Source organism: Rhopilema esculentum, chromosome 10 (assembly GCF_057945365.1).
Source record: "Rhopilema esculentum isolate cy_ngs chromosome 10, ASM5794536v1, whole genome shotgun sequence".
Lineage (NCBI taxonomy): Eukaryota > Metazoa > Cnidaria > Scyphozoa > Rhizostomeae > Rhizostomatidae > Rhopilema > Rhopilema esculentum.
Window position 1 is genome coordinate 9,469,199 of NC_142824.1, and position 13,850 is coordinate 9,483,048.

The 13,850-nt window shown below is 35.4% G+C and overlaps 1 protein-coding gene across 1 annotated transcript in view; it reads right to left on the bottom strand.

Annotated features, from left to right (window-relative positions):
* Nucleotides 1–13,850, bottom strand: part of LOC135691700 (ribosomal oxygenase 1) — a 39,218-nt gene that overhangs the window by 23,421 nt on the left and 1,947 nt on the right. Inside the window, exons 2-15 of the mRNA XM_065209657.2 lie at nt 12,660–13,060; nt 11,159–11,258; nt 9,608–9,721; nt 8,613–8,719; nt 8,180–8,287; nt 7,757–7,791; nt 7,267–7,445; nt 6,264–6,368; nt 5,923–6,015; nt 5,449–5,497; nt 4,642–4,759; nt 4,155–4,254; nt 2,524–2,610; nt 634–1,953 (exon numbers count right to left, since the gene is read on the bottom strand). Of these exons, the coding sequence (XP_065065729.2) occupies nt 1,876–1,953; nt 2,524–2,610; nt 4,155–4,254; nt 4,642–4,759; nt 5,449–5,497; nt 5,923–6,015; nt 6,264–6,368; nt 7,267–7,445; nt 7,757–7,791; nt 8,180–8,287; nt 8,613–8,719; nt 9,608–9,721; nt 11,159–11,258; nt 12,660–13,060 (1,674 nt within the window). The 3' untranslated portion in view covers nt 634–1,875. The remainder of the gene's footprint in view (nt 1–633; nt 1,954–2,523; nt 2,611–4,154; nt 4,255–4,641; nt 4,760–5,448; nt 5,498–5,922; nt 6,016–6,263; nt 6,369–7,266; nt 7,446–7,756; nt 7,792–8,179; nt 8,288–8,612; nt 8,720–9,607; nt 9,722–11,158; nt 11,259–12,659; nt 13,061–13,850) is intronic.

A 13,850-nucleotide genomic window follows, 5' to 3' on the forward strand; every position in this document is an offset into this window, starting at 1 on the left:
TCATTTACTTCAACATTTGAAGGGCAAAGGAAAAGACTAAGTTTGCAGGATCTTGATTCGCCCCATGCTGTGCTGACCTTGGGCATTGCCTGTTTGTGTTGCTTTCTTATTAAAAGACCAATTGACTAAAAAGCCTTTTTCTTTTTTTACAGTTGCAGTGCCAGTTTTAACTTTATGGATAAAGGGCACATACATCTCATGTAGGGATAGTATCTGAGGCAAGAGCCAATGGTGTAGGGCTATCAAGATAAAAAGGTGGCACCTTGCACATAATATTGCTAAAACAATAGCAAAGTAGAAAATTTTTATGTTTTGGCGCATTAACAAGGGGGGCTCAGCCCCTCTAGCACTATAGGCAAGAACCAAGATTATCGAAAACTAGCATAAATCGAGAATAAATACTTTTCAACAATTTTTGGCTTTCTACCAAATCGCATGCCCATATCTTCCATTGCATATAGGAAAGTAGCCATTCTGGTGTTCAGATGTGTATTATTATTATTATTAACAATAATCCAGCGTATCAACTCACGTGTCACGGACTGGATGGTGTACGCTGATATCGCGGTAGCATATTTCAAATTAACTCAAGATTAAAAAAGACAAGAAAAGAAATATATTTGGACGACTTACCAATTTGATATCCTTCACTGTGAAGATCACTGCAAGATAATATCCTTTTCTGAGGCGTTATGCAATATGGCTGCTGGAAAATGAAAACGAGGCACCATGGCGGGAAAATCAAAGCAAACTGTGCAAAATGCTATTCTGTTTTCACGGTTTTGAATTGTGGTTTCAGGTAGTTTTATTTGTTTGAAACAACGAAACAGTGTGAAAATTCGATTCTTTCTACGGCTCTGGGAAGAGAATGTCGGCTCATTGAGAACGCAAAAAATTGCCAAAGAGGTAAGAAAAATAATGGAAAGAGTTGGTTCTGTTCTATCCAATATGTGAAATTTTCCTGTTTTTCTTCCTACAGATATGGCGTGAAAATGGCGTGGAACGACTCCCTAGAATTTATACATAAAGTCGTCGTCGCTTATAGTCAATCTACCGTGTACAATCACAACCACATAAGTACTATCGAACATTCCTGCAATCAAAATTTACATAATATGACAGCTTTACACAACCCATTCTTAAATCCTTGAACAGTTTTAACATTTTAGAATAATGGTTACAGGAAACTTATGAATATTGCCTTAAGTTTTTTCTGGCAATACCTGCCAGTTTTTCTTTGAAAAAATGACAAATTATCCAGTATCCTTTTGATACACATAAACGAACTGTATATTGAACCAGTCCCAATGTCCTAAAGGTTCTCAATCTCACAAACAGAGAAACTGGGAGAATAACACAAAAAATAAGACACCCGTAAGAGCTTAAGAAATACTTGTTAAATCAAATCTTCAAATGGATGAAGTCAGCAATAATTTAGGATTTCAATTGTTACCATATCAAATACAAAACAGACCAATTTACAAAAGGAATAAAACTGGCTGACATCTTAATGAATTTAATTATTTCTTATATCATCTTTATTATCTGATCACTATACTTTCTGTATGTAGAAAAAGTTGCAGCTTGTTGAAAGGTACCCGGGAAGCTAAAAGCGGAAAGAGCTCATTTCTCTAGCTTGTATGTTTTAATTTATGCCTGCCTCTGAATTTTTCACAAAATTCTATTTCTCTCCTGAAAACATATCCCTTTTTTACATTTGCATACCCCAATATGCATTTGGAGAACAATACAAAATATCTGCAGAAAAAAGCAATATTTGCGATCTTTTCCCGTCTATAATACTTTATTTTTGCCCTCTATCATGGCCAAATGCGTTCAAAAAACCGCTAGTTGAAATGTCGAACATAAATAGATTCAGACAACTGAATCCTGTACCAAAGGTGTCTTTGTTCTCAGAATTCCACTGTCATAAAGTCGCTTGACAAACTGGAGCTAAAATCAAATTGCGAATTATAAGAAAATATCACACTAGGTTGCAACAAATTTTATTATTTTTGATAGAATGCTGAAAGAACTATAATCACAGGCTTGTAAGCTGCCTACTTTGATATGGTCTTTCAAAGTCAACGTTTAAGATGAATTAAATTCTTAACTATAGGTTATTTCAAATGCAAACTGGAAAAATTTACTTATCTTCGAAAGCACTATCTTATTTTTGAATGTACATTGAAAACCCTACTGGGAAATTGCTAACTTGGTTGGGGGCACATTTACTCCCATTTAAGGCAGGCGCACATCGGCAATTTTGACCGCAAGTAGCTGCGATTTTTGTTTTTTGTGACGTATTAAGTGTGCGGCGGAAGTAAACAAGAGGCTTATGTCATCTATGACCAAGAACAAACGTCTATCATTCTATTTTTGAAATTATAAACATTTGAAATCATAAATCTTTGGTTTCGAGAACCCTTTCACGAGATTAGAGAACATTCTTACTCTCGATATCTAACAGCATTTAAGATCAACAACAAATTTTAAATTAAATGCAACTGGCGACAGGATTACCTTTTCCTTGGACTTTCTCAAAGGTACATCCTCGACTTTAATATAAGTCGGATAGCTGTTGATGACGTACTCGGCGGCATCAAGTTCCTGAGAAAAAGTGATTTTAAAAGTTCACAAATACAAAGACAATTGATCTTTCAAATAACAAAGAATCAGAAAAGCTTCGTCTGTGTCTACATTTATCATACAGTTTCAATATTGGATTTTCGGAAATTATTAAAGGTATTAAGGATATTATCTTAGCTTGAATAAAAACAAATCAAAATATACTTCAAGATAATCATTTAATCAACACTGCTTATCAATGAACGGATGCAAAATACACTTGTTACTTCAACCACTACGAATAGCCATCTTATAAAGATACTGATATTAATTTTGAAACTTTTTGGAAAGAAATGTTCAAATTTACACTGCAGTTTCTCATATAACTATTATCAGATAAAATGACACTGCCAGAAACCAGGATCAAGATTCTCTGCCTACGTAAGATTTCCCTGGGGAATGCTTATTGGACGTATTTTCTTCAAAACGGCAACATTCTGAGCTTGGATGGAAATCATTGACGACGACGGAGCAGACACCTCATCCTTTTCTATAAAATAGTCAACAATCTGACTTCAGATCGCAGGCGCGCTACAGTTGGGCAAATAGGTGCAAGAACGCTAGGATCCAAATTAGGTTTCCAACCAAACTGCTTATGGGAATGGGAAAGGCTCGACCCCGAGATTAGACTACCAAGCTCTGTAAATATTTTAAAAAATTACTCTCAATTATCCGCCCACTTCCAAAGTTAGTCTATCCCTATCGTATCTATCCTAACACAGCTATGGGCACGATTCAGTAAGCTAAATTTTAGTAAACCCAATCATAATTCCCGGGATACTTTGAACCTCTTATGCCCAACGAATAATGGTGTTGAGGACACAGCACTGTTTTCTGCTTTACCATACTTATGATGCAAATAGACGTGATCTTCTTGACAGTTAAAATGCAATATTGTTTCCTCACGGTTTGATAAATCTTTCAAATAAAGAGTTGTTCAAAGCCACCCTGGCAGCTATCATTCGATTTAAATGCAAAAATTCTTACGGCAACACTGGAGTATATCTAGGCCTTTAAACGGTTCGAATAATTCAAGAACAAAAACCTTTAAATGTCCTCTTTATTTCCCTTGTATTTATTTATTCATAAAATCGTTCTACGTGTATGTCTAGTGCCATAGAGGCAGTCGTGATACACTTCTCCTCCTGGCCGTCCTTGTAAAGTAGTTTAGTTAAGTAAAGTTTATGTGATTTGTGTGTAACTTTTCACATCGAATAATTAAAAAATACATTCTGAGCAAGAGATAAGATTTCAATAGAAAATCTTATCAAATTTTAATTTATATGTATGTTTGAAATTTTGTCACAATTTGATGATATAGAACTTTGTAGGTCTTCAATATTTGAAGAGTTTTAACAGATGCCTACTAGTCTTTAATTGTACACAGCTACCCAATATCAACATTTTAATTATCATTACTATTATTATGGCGAACTTGTCAATTTCTAAGTTATATGTGCAAATCGAGTCTACCTTACGTGTGCCTAGCAGTGTGGGTAGAATAGAAGAATGCAAGGAAAAAATACCTGTTTTGATATTTTGATTGTTTGGGCTGGGAATTCATGATAACTCCTTGAGTTTTCCATCGAGTGATGAATTATTCCTCCATCTTCGTCGCCAACTAGCCTGTGATACAAATTTCCTGTGTTGTTTTTGAAACAAAGTTGAGTATGAAGTGAAATGAACTGGGGGTGAGGATCAATTATTCAACCTCTTCAATTGCACCTACATTTCCGGCTAAAGTGCTTTATACTCTTTTGTAGCTTAAGTGCTCTCTTGGCGAATTAACATTTACTAATAAAAGGAGCCGGCATTGCACTCCTTCTCTCCCAAAGAAAAAAATTGGTAACAGAGTTAACCTTGAAACTATCTGATAGGATTTGATTGGACAATGCTGAAATTTCGAAAATCAAACAAAAACAAAGGGGGAGAAGGCGATGGTGAAATTGGTAGCCAGGGGCCATCGCAGTAGTTTAAGCATTGAATAGGCAATGAATTTTGAGACTTACTTACCTAGCAATGTCTGGTCGTATTAAACGAAATTCGCTGTCTGGGTGGAGGAGTGACACTCCACGAACATGGTTGTTATCCCAGAATGCACCACTGCCATGGATGCTGCACATTAACTCATCTAAAGTACCATATAGTGAAATAGTAATGTTTCATGCAAAAGATGTACTAATGAAAAGATCGGAAATGCCGTACCCAGGTAGCAGTTTGCATCTTTAAAATCACATTAAAACACGCTTTACATCCTCAAAAATATAGAAGTACCATTAACGCTAATATCTGGCGAATACACTATCTATAATCCTTATCAGAATTTTTGGAACAATCGAGCAAAGCTGAGAGCGTCTTTTTTGAAAAATACTTTTCTCCCCCCCCCCCCCCCCTTTCAAATGTTGAGAATAGATAAAATTTTTTCACTGAAAGTGAAAGCTGCTTAAAAGATATTGAGAAAATAAATCGACTTTTTATGACGGGGTTGGTGACACATATGGCTAAAACAGTGACATATCATGAAGGTATACGAAGGTAGAAATTTTCGTCTGACTCTGTGGAGTACAACAGACCCTAAATTCAAGAGCAATCTTAATAAATGTTAGTGCTTTGATAATAAGACTCAATAGATGATATAAAATACATGAATTTGGAACTTAATTAAAAAATTAGGAGCTAGAAAGACAAGGAGGAAAACAAAATGAAATGAGGTTGAATAGCCAACACCGAAAGTAAAAAAATTAGCTTTCAATGCTAATACGTTTATACCTTCAGCAGCTAAACAAGGTTAAGACACAAACAATTTAAAAAAATGAATACCTTTGGTAAGAACAGGAGGTAGTTTATCTTGAAGCGAATCAACAGCCATCTGCAGAAGTTTTATAAAAAGAAAACAGTTGATACGGAGGATGCTACTTTAAAAATTTAATCAACCGGAGACCAACGAATTAGAGAGCCCAGTTCCCCGTTTGCAAACGACACATTGACCTATCCTAAGTAACAAAGGTATTTATAATTTCATGCTCCGTAAACAAGAATGGGTGAAAAATCAATCGAAAATTCAAATCAGTGAGGGTCAAATTTGCTCTACCTCGCTTTCTATTCAAACAACTGTACTTAGGGGTTTGAGATGGGACAACGCATGAAATTGGTGTCAAAAAACAAAGCGACCCTGTTATTCATTGTACTTTGCTTTCCACAACATGAAGGGGTATCACTCCTATCGTGCAAATTAAAAATTGATTATAGGAAACAAGATGTCTTAAACCATATCCAATTGAAGGAGGACAGTACCTCATCTGCGGTTACGTCAATCGGCGCAAATGTTGAGAGCTTCATCACCAACTGCTGGACTCTTTTGAGAAATTCACTGCGCTCAAACGATATCTACAAAGAAAAGCAAATTATGATTCTGATTATGTCAACAATAATGGTGATTGCCAGCGATGAAGACGATGATTGATGATCATGATTTCAAAGACGAGAATGATGACTGGCGATGGTCATGTTGGTTTTAAGGACGAGAATGATGATTGGCGATGGTCATGCTGAATTCAAAGACAGGAATGATGGTTGGCGATGATGGTACACCGGCTTTATAAATGATTGCAGCAAAGTTCTTCATATAATCTCACCTTTTCAGAATTACACACACCAACATGGTCCAAATAACCAATCGGTAAGCCCTTGCGAAACTCGGTATCCTCCTCCATGGCAACTTGAAGGGCTCGGGGCAGAAGCTACAAAACAGAAGATCGGCTTACATCTTCAACAGTAAGCAATAATATAAAGCTAATACTAGAGAATTCTTCAGATCATCTGGAGTTTTTCCTTATAGCTCTAGCAGCTAAATGATTATTCGTTTGAACCATTGTGTTTCTTTCATTCCCATACAAAGCTGTTTCTAAAGTGTTTCCCTGTTGGTCACACCGGATCACGCTCTAAAGACCTTCACCTCTTTGCCATAATTTCTAGAGCTTGAATAATTTTCCCAAACAATCTCTAGAAAACTACTTATCGTTTGGCACTCTTATTTAACATAATTGTTTTGGTTACTACCTAGCATCCAAAGGTAGGTTTAAGACCACCGAGAAGCTCTGCTTGTCATGCAGTCTCCTGGTCCTTCTTCTTAATGCATTCATACCTCATGATTCCCATGCCTGGAATTGCAGAGAGCTGGCTATACCCCTCACTTAAAGTGAATGTTCAGTCATGTCAGTGACTTGAACCAGGTAACTTTGGATCTATATTCTGCAACCCTGACCACTGAGTCATCCTTGCACAATTTAATATAAATATGTAGTTTGTACTCAATATCAATGTAATTGATTAGCCATGTGTAACAACTCGTACTGAAACGGGACCTCATTACTGAAGGTTTGACTTGGCGACAAAGTGATGCTGACATCACCGTTACTGTCTTTTACAGTTCTGATCATGGCAAAATCTACTATCAATTGATGCAGGTATTTGTATTCATAACCATTAGCATTTGCAAGTGTCAGGACCTGATGAGCGATCCTATTTAAGTACTAGAGCCATGTGATTGAATTCCTAGCCTAGAATGCCTAGTTTGTTTATCAAATTCTCTTAAATTAGATCCTGTTTTGCGACAAACTATTTTGTATCGAAACTCACTTTCTCTAGGAAATCACCCCACGTGTTCTGCTGGTAGACTGATAGTGTTATATGCAGTGAATGTGTGTCTTCGAGAGTTGTTGCTTGATGGATATAACCACGTGGAAAATACAGGCAATCTCCTGGCTCAAGAGTTTTATCCAATATTGGTTCTCCTACAGATTCCTCTGACAAATTTTCTGTAAGAAAAGAAGCAGATTAATATAACAGGTTCCAAAAAACTTTCTCTACAGTGAACAAGACCAATCTAAAAGAATGTTTTGTGTATAAATCAGGTTTTGAGGACGGCTCAAGGTATGCAGAAGCAGTTCCAGTTAACAAAAGTTCAAGCTACTGGCACTTTGAATTCTCCAGATTTCACTGAGTCTCCTCCCGGGAGGCTACAGCTCAACTGTAACGAGGAGGCGACAGCAATCCGCTATTTTTATCTCTTCATAAATGCAGTAAAAATATGTTAATCAATAAATTGCTGAAATTCTAAAGTTCATACCACTGGAATAACGAGGCAGCACCTCAGCAACATTTCTAAGGGAAGAAAAAATGCACTAATACAATGAACTTTGAAGGGGGCCAAAAAGTTTGTAATTATAGCGAGAAGCCACGGCAATATGTTAAGCATGATTAAGGAGGCCAGATGTCACGTTTACTATACGAGACAGTTTATTGCATCCTGGAAGGGATCATTAAGTCAGAACTCAATTCCTTAAATATATTTATAATATTTATAAAAACTAGGAAAACAGCCTTTAAAATAGCTATCTTCACTATCATTCCTATCTTAGGTACTGTGATATGATAAAGCTGCTTATTTACAAAAATGATTAAGCTTGCAGGAAAAATTAGTTTGGATTGATTTAATTGAATTGTTGACATAAGACAAGAATCCATCTAAAGATTGCTTTATAAAACTGACCTTGGTGAATAAAGTCGCCATTGTTTTTTACCTTCCAGCTGAATAACAAAAGCTTCAATGTCATCAAAATGTGGCGCAAAGCCCTGGCTACCTGGTGGCGTCAAATACCTTGAAAAAAATTCGAAAATAAGACTAGATTCAACCCTACGTTTAAAATAACATAATAGAGACTTGAATTTTGGCACAAAATAGCGGAAATGTTTCCAATGACAATCAGGTGTTAAATGAAAATAAATTTTCTTGGGTTATAAAAATCAACTCGTTAAAATACAAGCGATTAAAAAACACAGCAACCAGCAAACATTGGACGCATCGATAATTGAAGTTTCAAAAGATGATCCCTCTCCTCCTAAGTCTAGGAAAGTAATTTTTTATAGAAATACGAGAAGCACAAAAGAGCAATACTTTGTTAAATTATAAGGTCAGCACTTACATGTTGGCTCCAACAAATGCACCAAAATAGCTTTGCAATATCGAAGTCAACCTCCAAACTGACTTTGAAAATGCTTGCGGATTCAACATTCGTATTGAACACCCTTTCTGCATATTTAAAAAAATGACTATGGTTTGAATACCACTAGACATAGCAAATAATAGACTTTAATTGATAACAATGACATTATAGACTTGCAAATATCTAAAAATGTTAATAAGATGTTAAACAATCACTGGCACCTACAGAGGTGGAAAAAGTATCGGAACCTGGGAATGTAGTTCCCAGAAATTTTTCTGGATGAAAATATTAGCAGAAAGTTTCACAGACAAGTTTTGAAGTGTTAAAGTAAATGTAAAAATCTGGTGACAAGAGTAAAGTCAAATCAGCATTTAATATTATTTCAACTTGCCTGTAAGCAGCTAAATATGAGCTGCCAAGGGACTGTCGGGTATAGTCTCTTTCCATTGGAAAGAAATTCTTTGTGCACATTCACCATCTCACAGAAATCTCAACCACTCACCATCAAAATTTTTTTTGGTAGCTGAGCTTTTTAGACAAACCATTGTTTAGACTGAGATTAATATAGGGACTGGAATCTACTTTCACAGAAATTATTTCTTGTACTATGGTGTGAGCAGCATTGATCATAAGTTAATATGCTTGGTTAAAGTAATTTGGTGCATGTTAGGACTCCATTTCAACCATAGATTTCTTCACACTTGTCAAAGAATAGGCTGTGTTAAGCCTTCTCCGTAAAATCATAAAAGATCAATATCATATAAATATCAACTACGTAATAGCTTTAATTGCTGACAGACTAGACAGCCAGGGGCGGACACTTGATCAAATATTGGGGGGGGGGGGCAAGCCTATTGCTTTAATAAAATGACGTCACATTTCTCATTGTTTTAGAACAAAAGACCATTGTGCCCTCGCCCCCAAGTGTCCGCCACTGTAGACAGCATATCAATCAGATAAATAAAATAAATCACCTCATAAAAATCCCATACAGTTGGTGGATGAGCTCTTCCTTCAGGGTTCAAAGTTTCTCTTCTTCCATTTGTGTACTTTGTTATATCAAGATTTACACCATATTTTACTTCTTTCTGTGAATAAAGAAATTTGGTGAAAAAATAATACGAAAATCTGCAAAACAGCAAACCTAGAATGATGAAAAGTGAACCTGAAATTTCTTGGATTTGCATGGATTTACAATCACACCACTTAATTGCGATTGTCTACTGATCAGAACTGTCGCTATTCTTGTTTTCTGCTTTTAGTTTTGGCAACATAATGTTATCTTAGAAATATCATGTATTGAATGTGTGAAAGGTTATTAATTATCAAGGATACAATACCAAAGATAAAATTCACTAGCCAAATAAAAAAAAGAAAAACCAGATAATTATCTGTCTTACAAATTCTTTGTCTGTCTTAAAAATCGAAAAAAGAATGGAGAAATTAGTTACATGTCTTCTTGCGAATGTCAGGACCTGGAGTGGGAAAAGTGTTTTCCTAGCCAACATATTTGGTTAGCAATTTTTTCCTTCATCCTTGACTGTTACTATTGTATCTATGGCATTTGCATCCTCTTTACAAGATTCAACAAATTTCTATCTTCTTTACATAAATTAGCTGCTTTCAAAAATAATTTTCATTTTTCAACCATTTATTTGCTTCTTTGCAAACTGATATATAATGAACAAAATACAAAATACCGAAATAACTTATTTATTCTAATATAAGTCGCAGCTTATAATCATTTTTTGCACATTTTGATGCAGTTTATAATAAATGGCCACTTATAAACAAAGGTTACATCATTTCATCCAGATCCTGCCAAGCTTTCCTAATACTTTGAAGATGAGGGTGAGATTCTTCTGAACGCTATTGATTATCCTATGTTCTCCCTATGTTGGACCATATTGTTGTTAAGTGTACTTCTAATGGTTATTTTTTGTTTATGTCCACAATCAGGTTTCATTACATTTTGTGCCTGTCATTTCAAAACAAGTATCTCTGTATGGCTTTGTGGGTGTGGCTTATAATCAAGGGCGGCTTACGTTTTTTTATTAACACAATTTGCTGTTGCTTATAATCGATGACCGCTAACAAATAAGGGTGGCTTATAATCGAATAAATATGGTAGCTCATAAATACAACCACTTTAAAGTATGTATACAGTCACAATCTGACTTTGATTCTGCCATTATTGGGTTTAGAAATGCAAATAATAGCATGTGAAACTTCTTTAGAGAATAAAGTCTTTGTTTATGAGGTTTTGAAGCATCTGTTGAGTAGAAATTTTTGTACACATTTGCCTCTAGTTTTCACGTTTGTCACATATAAAAAGAACTTTCATACACTTTGATGGCCTCTTTAGTTAATTACAAATAAATTGACTATCAGTTGCTTCTTATTTTGTTTTACTAAGGCCACTTTCATCCATCAAGTTTCTTGAGGCAACAGTTTGCTAAATGGTTATTTTGATTCAAAATAAATAAAGAATAACATTATGAAATATGATACCATATCAAATATACCTCTCTTAAAATGTGATCAAACTCCTTTGTACTGAACCATCCATCATTGTATGTTGGCTGCCTTCTTTTAAGCAACAATGGCTTCTTTTCCCACACATCTCTAAATGAATATGCATGAAAATAAACTTTGTATACTCATAGTAATTCATTTACCTCAATAAAGGTTGTGGCCAGTTAGGATAAAATAAAATAATTATGGAGAATTTTCTAACTTGAAAAAACACTTTTTAATTTGTTTTTTTGCAGTAAAAACTCATAATTCAAGGAAACTTCCTTAAAAGCAAGTATTCTCACAAACATGAACCATGAAAAGAATTGAAAACTTGTTCACAAACTGATCCCCCTGTACATGCATTTTCAAGGCACTGCTATTGGTTTTTTATTCTTCATAGACCTATGGATCCTCTCAGTCTGGTAAAGTTGTAGGTGGGCAACATAAAAATGAATTTTAAATGTAAATTTCACTTTCTCATCCTTCTCCTAGAAATGAGGAAAATTGGGAAAAACAGTTCTGTGATTACTTTTTCGAGTCTTTACAGGGCTACAGGTGTTAGGAAACAATATTTCATAGGTAAAAAGATAGTTTCCTATAAAGATAGCTTGCTGTACTTATAGAAAATGAAAAACTTGTATCTTTTGGTCTTCTTGTTCACCACATGCAAAGGCCCTAAAATACACTCAGGGAGAAAAATGCACAAACCAAACCAACTTCACAGCAATAAAGTATAATGCAGTGAGTGAGCAAAAATCTTTATTTTTCCTTATAAGTAGGCTGACACTTACTCAGTCCATAAGAAAAGTTTGAGAGTTGTTACTCCACTGCTTCATACTTTTAGATTTTTGCTCACTCACTAGAGTTTGAGACTTTTGTTACTTGTAGATTTGAACAATTTTTTTGCGGTACAGAATTTGAAAATGGCTTTGAAAAAGCAAACATTTCACAACATACTAAAAGCTTCTTCGTCTGACACTCCTCAGAACATAAAATGTCAAAAATTTATACCCAGTTGTGGATTGAAATAGGCCAATCAGAAAAACGCAAACTGACGTAGCTTTTTTGGTTGGTAGGAACGCAATCCTTTTGAATGGATGGAAGGGCTCTCCTAGTGCTGTAAACAATACGAGGATTGACAACAATACTTATAGATTTTGTCAAACTTGCTTAATTTTGACTTTGAGCACAAAACACACATCATACTGTATAACAAAAAACAATTTTTTTCAAAACTATGAACATTCAACATTACATTTGTTAACAAAGAACAGCTTTAACAGTTTGGATTTTATTTCCTTGATGAAAACAGTCTTATAATATTGCTATAGTCACAGTCAGAAAGTGCATATTGTCGTGCGCCATGGTTTTTTTAGGTGCAACAGTGAATCAAAGGATATGCTGAAATGGTACCCAACATACGCCATGCTTTGAAGGCCACTTCAGTGGGTTCTTCTTAATAATTCATATTTGAATTTTCAACAAGAGGAAAACCAGGTATAAACATACCTGAAAAACTTGCTTTTGTCAATTGGCTTTATAAGCCATGTCATAGCCTCATCTGGTGTAAAAGACTCGTGCAATATTTCTTGATTCTCTGCTTCAAGATTATCTTCTGAAGTCACCTGGACATGACAAAGAGAGATTCTGCTAGTTGCCAGGCTACTAGAAGAAGAACTTGAGTTGACTCTCGCAACAGGTTTCTTGAAATCTTTAGGAGGGATGATCTCTGTCTTCTCTTGTTCTGCATCATTTGAAGCATTTTGAATATTTTCATTTAGTTTTGGTTGATCTCTCCTCTTTCTCCTTAGAGATTTTCTCAGAGACTGTAGTCTTGGCTCACTTTTACAGGTTTGAGATCTTTTGGCTTTTTTACTCTGATTTGTTGGTGGTGTTTTTACCAAGGCTTCCTAAAACAAAAAAACTTGTGCATTAAATTCCTTTAATGGTAGACTTTCATGAAAATTAGTCTCATATATATATAACATATTTTTAATATGTGCAGACAAGAAAGTTCTACCACAACGACAATTCATTACCTATTATAAAAAGAAACATCCAGTTCTAGTAAGGAGGGGATACAGACTAAAAGTTAACGGTCGCACATAAACACTACCCAGCAAGCGGTCTAGGGGGCCTCCCTCATTGTCAAGGGCAGAGCCATGATGGGGGCCCCGCCCCCTGGAACTAAACCAACTAGGTCTAATTTTGAAGGCAAAAACCCTTAAGTATACCATGTTGATTTTTTCAACCACTATAAATAAGAAAATATATATAAATTCACCTTGCTCAAGAAAGTCATCTCGATTTTGGTCTAAAATATGATTTTTGTGTATTGTTTTAATGTAAGCATTTATTTTTTAAATGTGCATTGTCCGCTAAGGGGGACTGATACATTTTCATAGATGAAACGCCATACTCTTTAGGAGCGGGAGTTGCGACACCAACAAGGTTCATAGGCCTTGTAGTAGTTCTGAGGGTAGCGATGGGACTGGGGAATATCTTAAAGTTTAGCCAGCTCTGAAATGTTCAAATTGCTCAGTCAAATATTTTTGCCTTACAAAATGTTTTCCAAATCTTCCAAAATCCAACACACAGTTGAAACAAAAAGTGTACACTCCCTGTGCACCTCTTCTGTATAGAGAAAGAAAAATTGGGATTCTTCTCCTTCACAACTTCCAACCTCATCCACTTTTTTCC